The sequence below is a fragment of the Bubalus bubalis genome, chromosome X (genome assembly GCF_019923935.1).
Source record: "Bubalus bubalis isolate 160015118507 breed Murrah chromosome X, NDDB_SH_1, whole genome shotgun sequence".
NCBI lineage: Eukaryota > Metazoa > Chordata > Mammalia > Artiodactyla > Bovidae > Bubalus > Bubalus bubalis.
This window is the reverse complement of record NC_059181.1, coordinates 92,548,106-92,562,011: the sequence shown is the minus strand read 5'-3', so window position 1 is coordinate 92,562,011 and position 13,906 is coordinate 92,548,106. Positions and strand designations below refer to the sequence as shown.

General features: G+C 41.0%; 1 protein-coding gene across 1 annotated transcript; it reads left to right on the top strand.

The window, feature by feature from the left end:
• Positions 1 to 12,367: 12,367 nt before the first annotated feature.
• Positions 12,368 to 13,532, top strand: LOC123331721 (casein kinase I). Its single transcript, XM_044936590.2, has one exon. The coding sequence runs from the start codon at positions 12,368 to 12,370 to the stop codon at positions 13,451 to 13,453; it is 1,086 nt and encodes a 361-aa protein (XP_044792525.1). The 3' UTR covers positions 13,454 to 13,532.
• The last annotated feature ends 374 nt before the right edge of the window (positions 13,533 to 13,906 follow it).

Below are 13,906 nucleotides of genomic sequence, written 5' to 3'. Positions count from 1 at the left end.
CCCCCAATGCCTCCCAGCATCAGAGTCTTTTCCAATGAGTCAACTCTTCACGTGAGGTGGCCAAAGTACTGGAGTTTCAGCTTTAGCATCATTCCTTCCTAAGAACACCCAGGGCTGATCTCCTTTAGAATGGACTGCTTGGATCTCCTTGCAGTCCAAGGGACTCTCAAGAGTCTTCTCCAACACCACAGTTCAAAAGCATCAATTCTTTGGTGCTCAACTTTCTTCACAGTCCAACTCTCACTTCCATACATGACCACTGGAAAACCATAGCCTTGACTAGACGGACCTTTGTTGGCAAAGTAATGTCTCTGCTTTTGAATATGCTATCTAGGTTGGTCATAACTTTCCTTCCAAGGAGTAAGCATCTTTTAATTTCATGGCTGCAATCACCATCAGCAGTGATTTTGGAGCCCAAAAAAATAAAGTCTGACACTGTTTCCACAGTTTCCCCATCTATTTCCCATGAAGAACTGCTTCAAGTGCATTCTTTTTAATAGCTGAGTAATACTCCATTGTGTATATGTACCACAGCTTTCTTATCCATTTGTCTGCCAAAGGACATCTAGGTTACTTCCATGTCCTGGCTATTGTAAACACTGTTGCGATGAACATTGGGGTACACGTGTCTCTTTCAATTCTGGTTTCCTCAGTGTGTCTGCCCAGCAGTGGGATTTCTGGGTCGTATGGCGGTTCTATTTCCAGTTTTTTAAGGAATCTCCACACTGTTCTCCATACTGGCTGTACTAGTTTGCATTCCCACCAACAGTGTAAGAAGATTCCTTTTTCTCCACACCCTCTCCAGCATTTATTCTTCGTAGACTTTTTGATAGCAGCCATTTTGACCAGCATGAGATGGTACCTCATTGTGGTTTTGATTTGCATTTCTCTGATAATGAATGATGTTGAGCATCTTTTCATGTGTTTGTTAGCCATCTGTATGTCTTCTTTGGAGAAATGTCTGTTTAGTTCTTTGGCCCACTTTTTGATTGGGTCGTTTGTTTTCTTGGAATTGAGCTGCAGGAGTTGCTTGTATATTTTTGAGATTAATTCTTTTTCAGATGTTTCATTTGCTATTATTTTCTCCCATTCTGAAGGCTGTCTTTTCACCTTGCTTATAGTTTCCTTCATTGTGCAAAAGCTTTTAAGTTTAATTAGGTCCTATTTGTTTATTTTTGCTTTTATTTCCATTACTCTGGGAGGTGGGTCATAGAGGATCCTGCTATGATTTACGTCAGAGAGTGTTTTGCCTATGTTTTCCTCTAGGAGTTTTATAGTTTCTGGTCTTACATTTAGATCTTTAATCCATTTTGAGTTTATTTTTGAATGTGGTGTTAGTATGTGTTCTAGTTTCATTCTTTTACAAGTGGTTGAGCAGTTTTCCCAGCACCACTTGTTAAAGAGATTGTCTTTTCTCCATTGAATATTCTTGCCTCCTTTGTCAAAGACAAGGTGTCCATAGGTGCGTGGATTTATCTCTGGGCTTTCTATTTTGTTCCATTGATCTATATTTCTGTCTTTGTTCCAGTACCATACTGTCTTGATGACAGTATGGTATATTGTCTTTGTAGTATACTACAGTATACTATATCTTTGTAGTATAGTCTGAAGTCAGGCAGGTTGAGTCCTCCAGTCCCATTCTTCTTTCTCAAGATTGCTTTGGCTATTCAAGGTTTTTTTGTATTTCCATACAAATTGTGAAATTAATTGTTCTGGTTCTGTGAAAAATACTGTTGGTAGCTTGATAGGGATTGCATTGAATCTATATATTTCTTTGGGTAGTATATTAATTTTTGCTATATTGATTGTTCCGATCCACGAACATGGTATATTTCTCCATCTATTTGTGTCATCTTTGATTTCTTTCATGAGTGTTTTATAGTTTTCTATATATAAGTCTTTTGTTTCTTTAGGTACATTTATTCTTAAATATTTTATTCTTCTCATTGCAATGATGAATGGAATTGTTTCCCTATTTTCTCTTTCTGTTTTCTCATTGTTAGTGTATAGGAATGCAAGGGATTTCTGTGTGTTAATTTTTTATATCCTGCAACTTTACTATATTCATTGATTAGCTCTAGTAATTTTCTGGTGGCATCTTTAGGGTTTTCTATGTAGAGGATCATGTCATCTGCAAACAGTAAGAGTTTTACTTCTTCTTTTCCAATTTGGATTCCTTTTATTTCTTTTTCTTCTCTGATTGCTGTGGCTAAAACTTCCAAAGCTCTGTTGAATAGTAGTGGTGAGAGTGGGCATCCTTGTCTTGTTCCTGACTTTATGGGAAATGCTTTCAATTTTTCACCATTGAGGATAATGTTTGCTGTGGGTTTATCATATATGGCTTTTATTATGTTGAGTTATGTTCCTTCTATGCAGAAGTTCATTTTAAATTTTATCCATGCTCCCAACACTCACCTCTTAAATTTTGGTTTTATATTCCATGTTGAGATTCAAAATTTTTTGATTTCTTAAATTATAAGTGGGATTAAACATCTTCCCCTAACTTTAACTATTTGTATTTCTCTTTCTGTGAACTACTTTTCCCCATTTTTCCACTAGGATTTTAATCTTTTTCTTATTAATACACAAGAACTTCCTGTATATTAAGAAAATGAGCTCTTAGATTGTCATAAGCATTATAATTATTTTCCCAGTTTATAATTTTCTTTGGACTTATGCTTTATAGATTTTTTGTATTTTTAAAATCTTTATGATACAAAATTTATCAATTCTTTCTTTACATTTTTTGAGTTTTGTGTCCTGCTCAGGAAGACCTGTGTGTTCTTCTAATTTGTAGATGTGTTTTTTAATGTTTAAATTTTGGTCCATATACAATTTTTTTTGGTTGTATTGTCTCTGTTATCAGTAAGCTAGAAATTTTACCCAACATTCCTTTTGCACCATTTGTATAAATGTCAACACAGTGAAAAAAGCAAATGACATCTCAATGTTATTATGAATATATTTTTACAGTTTTATTAACATATGAATTATTTCTTTCCAAATAGTTAGCAAATTTTCCTAATATCAATTATCAAATAATACCTCTCTAGTTCCTGATTTTAAATGCCACCTTTATCATGAGCTAAATATCCACATATATTTGGATCTATTTTTTGATTCTCTGTGTTCCTTTAATCTCTTATTTTTTCTTTCTATGTACAAAACTGTTTTAATTATAGTGTCTTTATAATATGTTTTAATATCTGGAAGAGTAAGGCCTCTCTATCCTTTTTCATGATTTACCTTCTCAGTCATATGTGTTTATTTACAGATAAAATGAATTATTTTGTTAAATTCCCTTAAAAATCTTGCTTTTATTTCCACTTGGATTATAATTAATTCGAAAGTCAACTGAAGGATAATTGGCATTTTTATAAGACTATGTTACAGAACACACAAGGGAACTTGTTTGCTCTTGATTGCCCCATCCTGACCCCTCCCCCACCTCCCAAGACAGCACAGGGGCCAATAAACTCTTGCCTGGATTTCCTGTCTGACCTCTAGTCAATTTCTATTGCTTGAGGAAGGCCAAGAAACCTGGTTGGTATCAGATTTATGGCACCCAACATGGGGCAGTTGTACTTTCTGGGAAGAGGATCTGGGCACCTCCAGGACCACTAATACAGCTTCCCCATGAGTGACAAGTAGCCACCTGACCATCTTCAGTGTCATGAAGGTTGGTAAGTCTGCCTTCCTGGGCCCTGGGGGCCTCAGTACCCTCACTCAGGCAATGCTTTCCCCTCCCACTTGTCCTTTTCCCTCTCTTGAAATCTCTCTACTTCTCTCCGTCCTCTCCTTCCAAGAGAGTGGACATTGGGCAGCTACAGTATCACCCCTCTAAGCTTGTGAGACCATGCTTCCTCTGGCCAGCAATTGACAGGTGACAAGTAAAGATGGGAAAGGCTCACCTCACATCCTGCAGACCAGACTGCTCAAGGAGAGCAGTCCAGCATGCTCTCCTTGATGGGACATTTAAGAAAGTAATAGAGGTTTAAACCTCATATCATGTAGTGGCTGGAAGTCCTGTCATCCCAGTATTCTCACCTTTATTTCTCTGTCATCTCTTTCTCTTTTTCAGTCTTTTCTGTACCTCCTCCCTTTACTTCTCCCTTGATCCTTATACCTACACTCCCATCCCCTTTATCCTGAAAACTACTTGTTTGTGTCTGTAAGTTTTTGTAATTGGTATCTTTGTTTTATGTAGTTTTGTTTGTCCAACTGCTTCTGCAAGTCTCTGCCAAAATTTTGGGCACAGTGGAACATTTAAACCTTGAAATACAAACACAGCCCACCTTGCCTGAGACTCCAGCCTTGCATTACTTAGTGGGATTAAAAAAAAAATTATTTTTGGCTGTGCTGGGTCTTTGTGGCTACAGACGGGCTTTCTCTAGTTGCAGCAAGTGAGGGACTCCTCTAGTTGTGCACTGGATTCTCATTGCTCTGGCTTTTCTTGTTGTGGAGCACTGGCTCTAGGGCACAAGTCCTTCAGCAGTTGCAGCATGTGGGCTCAATAGTTGTGGTGCACCCCGGCTTAGTTGCTCCGCAGCATGTGAAATCTTCCAAGACCAGACATTAAACCCTTGTCCCCTGCATTGGCAGGCAGGTTCTTAACCACTGGACCACCAGGGAAGTCCCCTTGGTGGGATGTAAAAGAACAAAACGAAAGGAAAGGAGCTTGCATTTTCCCCTCCTCTGCCTTTGCAAACTAAGCTTTTAAACTTGGCTCCAGGAGCTTGCATCTCTCTTCTCTGCCTTTGCAATGTAACTATTCTCCCTGGGCTCTCAGGAACTACCTGATCCACCTGTAGTCCCCCAGACGGAGGTGGGGAAAGGGCCATTCTAAATTCAAGCAGAAAAACTATGAGGTCTCTGGTTCTGTTTGTTTCTATGTAAAAATTAACTTGTAAATGAGCTGTATTTAATTAGCTTAAAGGAAATTGAGTGTTTATACACATTCTTAGAAATATAAAAGAAAACTCACCAGAATACATTTTGCATTCACGTGGTCTGGGAGATAGTCAATATTTAGTTAATATCTGTTATTAGAGCTAGCTTAAGCTTGTGGGTTTAATTAATATAGTCTTGTTTTTAGAATCATCAATGTCAAGTACAATATTCTTATTGCAGCGAGGGTTACTGAAAGTCAATAAGTGCACATTCTTTCTGTTATGAGATTTGTCAACAGGGAAAACAACGTGATATGATTACATTTTTAAGTAAATGTAGTAGGATAGGAGCTTTTTGGTTAACTCTACAAGAATAATTATGCTTTGGAAATGTCCATCTAAAAATAGTCTCTTCAAATTTTGGTAACCTAAATCAAGTTAAAAAATAGGAATTCATTGAATATTCATTTTAAATAAACTATTGGGCTTCCCAGGTGCTACTAGTGGTAAAGAATTGGCCTGCCGATGCAGGAGACACAGGAGTCATGGCCTGGGAAGATCCCCTGAAGAAGGAAATGGCAACCCACTCCAGTATTCTTGCCTGGAGAATCCCATGGACAGAGGAGCCTGGTGGGCTACAATCCATAGGGTTGCAAAGTCAGACACAACTAAAGCAAAGGAAGCAAGCAAGCAATTGGAACACTAATTGCAAAATAGGTCTAAATTTACCTACTTTTGAGAAGGTAAATTTACCTTCTTCTGAGAAGAAACTAAAGCTATTTTGTGTCATCTTGAGATTTTCTTTACCCATCTGTAGAATGTTAATGTAAAAGACAGTTCATGGTTGCCTAAGGAAAGTAGGATGTGTGTTTTCCGAAAAGAGGGTATGAGGAATGGAAATATATATATTTTTAAAGGAAAAAGGGGTGATTTTGTCCTACAGCTTGTTAATTCTAAGTGGAAAGAATAAGGCACAAAGTATGACTACAGAAAGTTTGCAGAAGAGGAAGTTGAGAAAAGAATTTTGTATGTGGCTAGGGTTTTCTAAAGTTGGATTAAATTTAATTAAGTAAGTGAATTTTATTAGGAGTAGGTTGATGAAAGTCTGGTTTTGGTTTCTCTCATAAAAGAACAGTTTTCTTGGAATGCTGCTCTTGATAACAGATTATGTGAGTTTCTGTGCCTTTAAGTGATCTGTATTAACTTTTTTTTAAATTTTATTTTATTTTTAAACTTTACATAATTGTATTAGTTTTGCCAAATATCAAAATGAATCCGCCACAGGTATACATGTGTTCCCCATCCTGAACCCTCCTCCCTCCTCCCTCCCCATTCCATCCCTCTGGGTCGTCCCAGTGCACCAGCCCCAAGCATCCAGTATCGTGCATCGAACCTGGACTGGCAACTCGTTTCATACATGATATTTTACATGTTTCAATGCCATTCTCCCAAATCTTCCCACCCTCTCCCTCTCCCACAGAGTCCATAAGACTGTTCTATACATCAGTGTCTCTTTTGCTGTCTCGAGAATTTTTTTTCACCTTGGCTCAGGGAATAATTGTTTCACAGCGACCTATGATCCTATCTGACCAGGTAAAATTTTTGCTATCTTTTTTTACAAATTTCCCAAATATTAAATTCTAATTACAGTACTTTTGACCTCCAACTAACTTTGGATGCTTCAAAGGATCTCTGGAGCATCCCAAAGAGAGATCCTAAACTGGTTCATTTATTATGTTAAATTACATGAGAAACATGGTCCATACTTGCTGCTGCATGTATCAGATGGGATCATCAGGCTCTCCCCAATTTTATCACAGCCACCAAACAGATAGGGGAAAGGGTTTGGGGTTCTTCTGCTGTTTAGTCTTTCACCTTACTCTATGTTCAAAAAAATCCCCTGTGGGAATACTCCCACCTCTAGGCCTGATCCTGTGGCATTGTCTATTACACCCAACTCTATTTCCTCCAGGAGTTCCTTTTTGTACCCCAGGGACCCCCTTTACTCCAGGCCTTGGCAGCCCATACACTGTTACAGACTACCTATTGCTGGGCACTTCCAAGCAGCCCACATCCTTTAGGCTTCATAAATGTTCAATCTCAAGGAATACACCCCAACCTAGGGGAAATTGTTGCTAGTCCATAAGCCTTATAGACAACAGATCCCCCTCAAAGAGAGCCCTGGCAATGCACTGGCACTGGTTCAAACATCCCTTATCACAGAACTATGGCATGAGGGGCTGGGTCAACCAGAGATATCTGGTTATGTGATGGGAGAGTAGTGGAGGCTCAAAATCCCATTAGGTAAGAAGGGAATTCAGAGAACTCTCTGACTCTCTTCTGACAAAAGCTTCCTAGTAAATGTCTCTGAGATGCTGGACATCATTTCTAGGAGCAGTCTTAGTTGCAAGTTACTCAACATGGGAGAATCCTCTTCTAAGCCAGAAGAAACACCTCTGGAATATATCCTCAAAAACTGGAAATTGCATAAAATGGAAAAAATTAAACTCTTAACACTGTCTGGCCTTTATATAAGTTGGAGGGGTGGAGAAAAATGAGTCTCTAAATTACAATACCACTGTGCAATTGAATCTTTACTGTCCCAAGATAGGAAAATGGACTGGGGTTCCCTATGTTCAAGCCTTCATGGTCCTTTACCAAAACCCTACTCTATGTGGCTCCTGTAATTGAAAGCATGGGGAATCAGAAAACACTTTTGACATTTTAGATGATCCTCCTTTAATCACCCCAATTTTCAGGGAGGAAACCAAGTCTCCCCTGCTTTTCCAGGGCTACCTACTTCCCTAGAAGCATCTATTTCTTCAGATTCCTCTGACCAATTCCACACTTCACCTCCCTATGTCCTTTTATAGCCTCCTTTACTTCAGAAGGGAGATACTAGTCCTTCTGGAGCAACTCGTAGTGAAACTTCCTGTCACCCAGGATCAGGAAAAATGTGCCTTCTTAGGGAAGTGGCAAATGGTGAAGGGACAATCAGAATATATGCCCCCCCCCCTTGTAACCAGTTTAGACCAACCCAAACAGAGACTGGAAGACCCTAGTAAGTTTGTTGAAGGGCCTCAGGCCCTAACTATGGCCTTTGATTTAACTCAGAAGGATGTTCAAATAGTCTTGTCTACTTGCTGTATCCCTGAGGAAAAACAAAGAATTTGGGCAGCAGCCCAGGTGCATGGTGACCAACTTGGCAGGTACTAACTCAAACATTTCATTATGGGTGGAGATGAGTCCCAAATCAGGAGCCCCATTGGAATTATAAGTCCCAGGATGGAAGAGAAGCCAGGAAGCACACAATCCAATGTGTATTAGAAAGGATGAGAAAATATATCAAAAAGCCATTTAACTATGAAAAAGGTTAAAGGAGTAACCTGAGAAAAGAAAGAAAATCTAGCCCTCTTTCAGGGTTGGCTTGTGGAAGCTTTTAGAAAATTTACTAACACTGATTCATCCACTCCCAAAGATCAGTCCCTGCTGGGACAACACCCTATCAGACAGTCTGCCCCTGATATTAGGTAGAAACTCCAAAAGTTAACAATTAGGCCCACAAACCCCAATTACACAACTCCTACAGTTGTCCTTTGGAGTATTTAATAATAGAGATCAAGCTGAGGAGGAAGAGAGAACCCAATGTGAAAACAGGCAGGCCATGGCTCAAGCTAAACTGATGGCTATAGCTGTTAGCCATGCGTTGCAAACTCAGGACAGCCCAAGGGGGCTGAGGAAGTTTAACCATCCACCTCAGAGGTAAACCAGCAAGGAAGAATGCTTCAGATGTAAGTCAACTGGCCATTGAGCCCAAAAGTACCAAAAGAACCCCCTGGTCCATGCCCAGTCTGCAAACAAATAGGTCATTAGAAGTAGAACTGTCCCCAGTTCTGAGGGTGAAAGGGGGCTCCTGCTCCCGATATGGCCATGCTGGATGACTGAGGTGGCCCAGGGATTCTGGTGGCAACCCCCAACTAGATGTGTACCTCCACTGAGGAGCCTTGGATGGTTCTTGACATGGCAGGTGTGTGCTCAGTAACTTCAGTTGTTGTGTCCAACTCTCTGCGACCCCATGAGCTGTAGCTTTCCAGGCTCCTCTGTCCATGGGGTTTCCCAGGCAAAACTACTGGAGTGGGTAGCCATTTCCTTCTCCAGGGGATCATTCCCAACCCAGGGATTGAACTCAAGTCTTCTGAGTCTCCTGCGTTGCAGGCAGATCCTTTTTCCACTGAACCACCAGGGAAGCCTAACATAGAAGGTAAGAAATTCAATTTTTAAATGGATGCAGGAGCCATTTACTCTGCTCTGATCTCTTGCACTGAGCATCTTTCCTCCAAAAGCTGTACTGTGACTGGTGTTGATGGAAAGACTCATGCCTGTTACTTCACTGGGCCTCTCACTTGCCAGTTTGAACAGTTTTTGATCTCACATGCCTTTTTAGTTGTGCCTGAGTGCCCTACTCCACTACTAGGGAAGACCTCTGGGATCCATGTTATTATTAGGAGCCATATTATGATAAGGAGGCCCTGAGCAGTCCCTTTTCTTGACTCTAAGACAGACCAGCTGGAAGAGCAAGGTGCTATTCACAGCCACATTCTATATGCAGTAAACCCTGCTGTTTGGGACAAAGGAATCCCTGGGAAGGCTATAAATGTCCAATCTGTAAAAATTAACCTTAAGCCATAAGTTGCTTATCCTAACAAGACAGGATCCCATAAAGTTGGAAGAAAAAAAGGTTTGCAATCCCTCATAGATAAATACTTAAAACATCACCTCTTAGTACCTTGTCAGTCTCCATGCAATACCCCTATTCTGCCAGTTAAACCAAATTGGGAATATAGAGTGGTACAAGACCTTAGAGTAGTAAACGATGCAGTGGTCCCTATCCATCACCTGTGGCCAATCCTTATAATATATTAGTCCAGATTCCTGGAGATGCCAAATATTTTACTGTGCTTGACCTCAAGGATGCTGTCTTTTGCATCCCAGTTCATCTCTCACTTCAGTATCTATTTGCCTCCAAGTGGACTAACCCCCACTCTGGCCAATATAATTGGACAGTATTGCCTCAGAGTTTTCAGGACAGGCCACACTTGTTCACCTAGGCCCTGGGTGAGGGAAATACACCTAAAAGAAGGGGCCATTCTGTAGTATGTAGAGGACATATTAATATGCATCCCCACCATGGAGGCCTCAGATCAGAATACTATTGAAGTCCTTAATTTCCTTGGAACCCGGGGCACCAGGGTTTCCCAGAAAAAGCAACCCTGATGCCCATAACAGGTAGAAACCAACACTGAGAAAATTCGACAAGCCGCTTGGATTTCAGCAGGCAATTAACCACCAATCCTCACTATTCAATATGGGTGGGAAAACTCAAAACTAGTTCTCTAGTTTGTTCTCTTGGATCTCACAAGGTATAAAAAGATTTCTGGCAGGAGATTTTCATTTTTTTTTTATAACGCTTTTCTTTTCAGTAAATCAGTCATACTGATTTATACTGTATCTTCTCTAGTGCTCTGTTGTCTTCCCTACTATTGTAAACCTGTGACTAAGACTTTTCAGTCCAAGGGAGAACTCCTGGGACCAAGAAGTCCAGATCTTCCATTCTAAAATAGATAAATATGTTAAGCTTTAACCCTGAGATTAACAAAAATATATACCTAAGCGGAATGGTTTCCTGACAGGGGCAACATCACTTCCTCTGTCTGGTCAACAGTTAAGGGAACCCTCCCAAAGTTAACCTGGTTCCTTCCCTTTCTAGGCCCTTTAATGGCTATTATAGTTCTCCTTTTTTAGCACTTGTTTGTTTAACATTTTGGTTAAGTTTGTAAGTTTGTGTCTTCTAGGATACAAAGCTTGAAGTAAGGCTCCTGATGGTTCAAGTTCAACCTATTCCAGCAGTTGGCCCAGGTCAAAACAGATCCTTGAAACAGTCATTGAGGGACTTCTACACCTCTAGGATAGGCTAGTGTCTGTGGCCCCCATCCAGTTGGAAGAAGTGTCAGAAGAAGAGACAGTCAAGTCCTTACCGATTAAGAATAAGGATGTGGAGTCTCTCAGAGGGGAAAGGGACAGGCAGGGACCTGAGACCTTTTGCTGCAGTACTGCAATGCTTGTACTTAGACATACCTCTCTTAGAGCAACTCAATACAAAGACACTATGGGACTAAAAGTAACTGCAAGAATACACGGCTGGGGCAAATTGTGGACACAAGATACAGACAAAAAAACTCAACTGCCACTTTTGAAGAGAGTGGAGCAAAAACAGGGTGTAAAAGCAGGGTACTGAGCATGCCCCCTGCAAACCACCTAAGCCACCCCTCTGGCCCAGCCCCTGAACACACCCCTACCCTCACCCCATATAAGGAACAAGTTCACCTCCCCTCAGGGACCGAGCAAGCAAGGCAATCTATTGTTTGTTCTTGCTCCCTGCTGCTGCTGCAGAGGCTCCAATAAAGCCTTGCATTAAAAACAATGTTACCACTTCACATCAGTTAGAATGGCTATTTAAAAAAAAAGAGAGAGATAACAAGTGTTGGTGAGGATGTGGAGAAAAAGAAACCTGTTATTATGTAAAGTTTAAAAATAAAATAAAATTTAAAAAAAAGAAAGGTATAAGGATTAAAAAGGGGGGGAAAAAAAAGAAACCTGTTAATTCTTGAGTAGCTTATTTTTATATATATATAACGGAATATTATTCAGCCATAGAAAAGAAGGAAATTCTATTTTTGACAAGATGGATGGTACTATATGTAGAACCTAAAAGCCAAATTCATAAAAACAGAGTAGAATGGTGGGTGCTAGGGACTGCAGGAAAGGGGAAATGGGGGGGACTGTTAGTCAAAGGGTACCAACTTCCAGTTATAAGATGAATAAGTTCTGAGGAATCTAAATGAAGTTACAAGATAAATAAGTTTCTGGGGAACCGAATATTTTTTCCCCTTGGGAACCCAGTTTTTCTAGTTATTTGCCTTCATTTATTTTCCCAGCAGAATTTGTACGTTAAAAATATAAGACTCCCAGATTCCTTTCCCAGAATGCCCCGCGCTGAAGAAGAGGCTTCTGGGAGCTGCAGACATATTGGGTTGGCTGGTGCCGGACTACCAAGATGGTGGCGTTTGTGGTGTAACGGAAGTCCCTCAAGCCCGTGGAAGCGGTTTCGCGGCCTAACTCAGTGCTCCCCTTTTTCACTGAGAAAGTGAGGCAGAGGTGGCAACCACCAGAAACCTAGTAACCTCGAGAACCCCCTCAACCATCAGCGGCTTGGCCAAAAGAAACTGACGGCAGCAGTGATCCGGTTCTGCTTGGCCTATTTTGGGGTCTGTAATCCCAAGAAAGAGCCAGCGGTTTCGGTTTCCTGCCGGTTTCCTGCCGGCTTCCGCTGCTTTGCTCGGTGGACGAGCCCTCGAGGCCTCTATCCTCCCATTTGACGTGTCCGGGTTTAGCCTCAGCCTCCATCTTTGTCTCGAAGAATGGCGAGCAGCAGTGGCTCCAGGTCCGAATTCATTGCTGGAGGGAATTATAAGCTGGTAAGAAAGATTGGGTCTGGCTCCTTCGGGAAAGTCTATTTGGCGATCAATATCACCGACGGTGAGGAAGTGGCGGTGAAGCTAGAACCTCAGAAAGCGAGGCAGCCCCTGTTGCTGTATGAGAGCAAACTCTATAAGCTTCTTCAGGGCGGGGTTGGCATTCCCCGCATACGGTGGTATGGTCAGGAAAAGGACTATAATGTGCTAGTCATGGATCTTCTTGGCCCCAGCCTCGAAGACCTCTTCAATTACTGTTCAAGACGGTTCACAATGAAAACTGTACTTATGTTAGCTGACCAGATGATCTGTAGACTCGAATATTTGCATACAAAGGATTTTATACACAGAGATATTAAACCAGATAACTTTCTAATGGGTGCTGTGTCTCACTGTAATGTGTGTTTAGAATGTCAAGCAAGGAAGAGGAAAAGGGACATGACTGAAAGTACTTCTCAGGACCCAGCTTCCCTAAGGTCAAACCAGTTATTCCTTGTTGATTTTGGTTTGTCCAAAAGGTACAGAGACGGCAAGACAAAGCAACACATACCATACAAAGAAAATAAAAGTCTCACTGGTACTGCTCGGTATGCTAGCCTCAATTCACATCTTGGTATTGAACAGAGTCGCCGAGATGACATGGAATCATTAGGATTTGTTTTGATGTATTTTAATAGAAGCAGCCTGCCGTGGCAAGGAATAAAGGCTGTAACAATGAAGCAAAAATACGAAAAGATTTGCGAAATTAAGATGGCCACACCTATTGAAGATTTATGTAATGGATTTCCCGCAGAATTTGCTACATACTTAAACTATTGTCGTGGACTGCGCTTTGGGGAAGCCCCGGATTACACCTACCTGAGGCAGCTTTTCCGCACTCTTTTCAGGACCCTGAATTACCAATATGACTACGCATTTGATTGGGTAGTAAAGCAGAGAGCAGCACAGCAGGCAGCCTCTTCAAGTGGGCAGGGTCAGCAGGCCCAAACCCCCACCCCCACAGGCAAGAAAACTGACCAAAAAAGAGAGTAACATGAAAAGGTTTGTAAGCCTGAGTCAAGGAGCAGAAGAAGCAGAGTAAGGTGATTGCAGCAGCATGTTTCTCCCCAAAGCTAGAAATTTTCGTTCATATGTACACTGGCCAGTGACTGTGGACAAACGTTCACTTGGGGTAAAGAACGTAATTTAAGTATAAACTGGCTCTGGGCAGCATTGGTGATGCAGTGTGCTGAGTTGTAGCCGCTGTAATTGTGAATATTAATGAGATTGTGAAACGTGTTGTCCAGTTTTTTGTTGCTTTCTTACAGGTGGAAAAGTTAACTAAATGGTTCACACACACATTGGTGGAGAAATTGTGCATATGCCAGTTTGTTGTTAACATCGTTTATTTTCAACTATGTTGCTTTGAGATCTCGTTTCAGAAACGGCATGAACAGTCTTCTGCCACAGTTGAGATGGTTGTGCTACTTCTGCTGCTGCTACGTA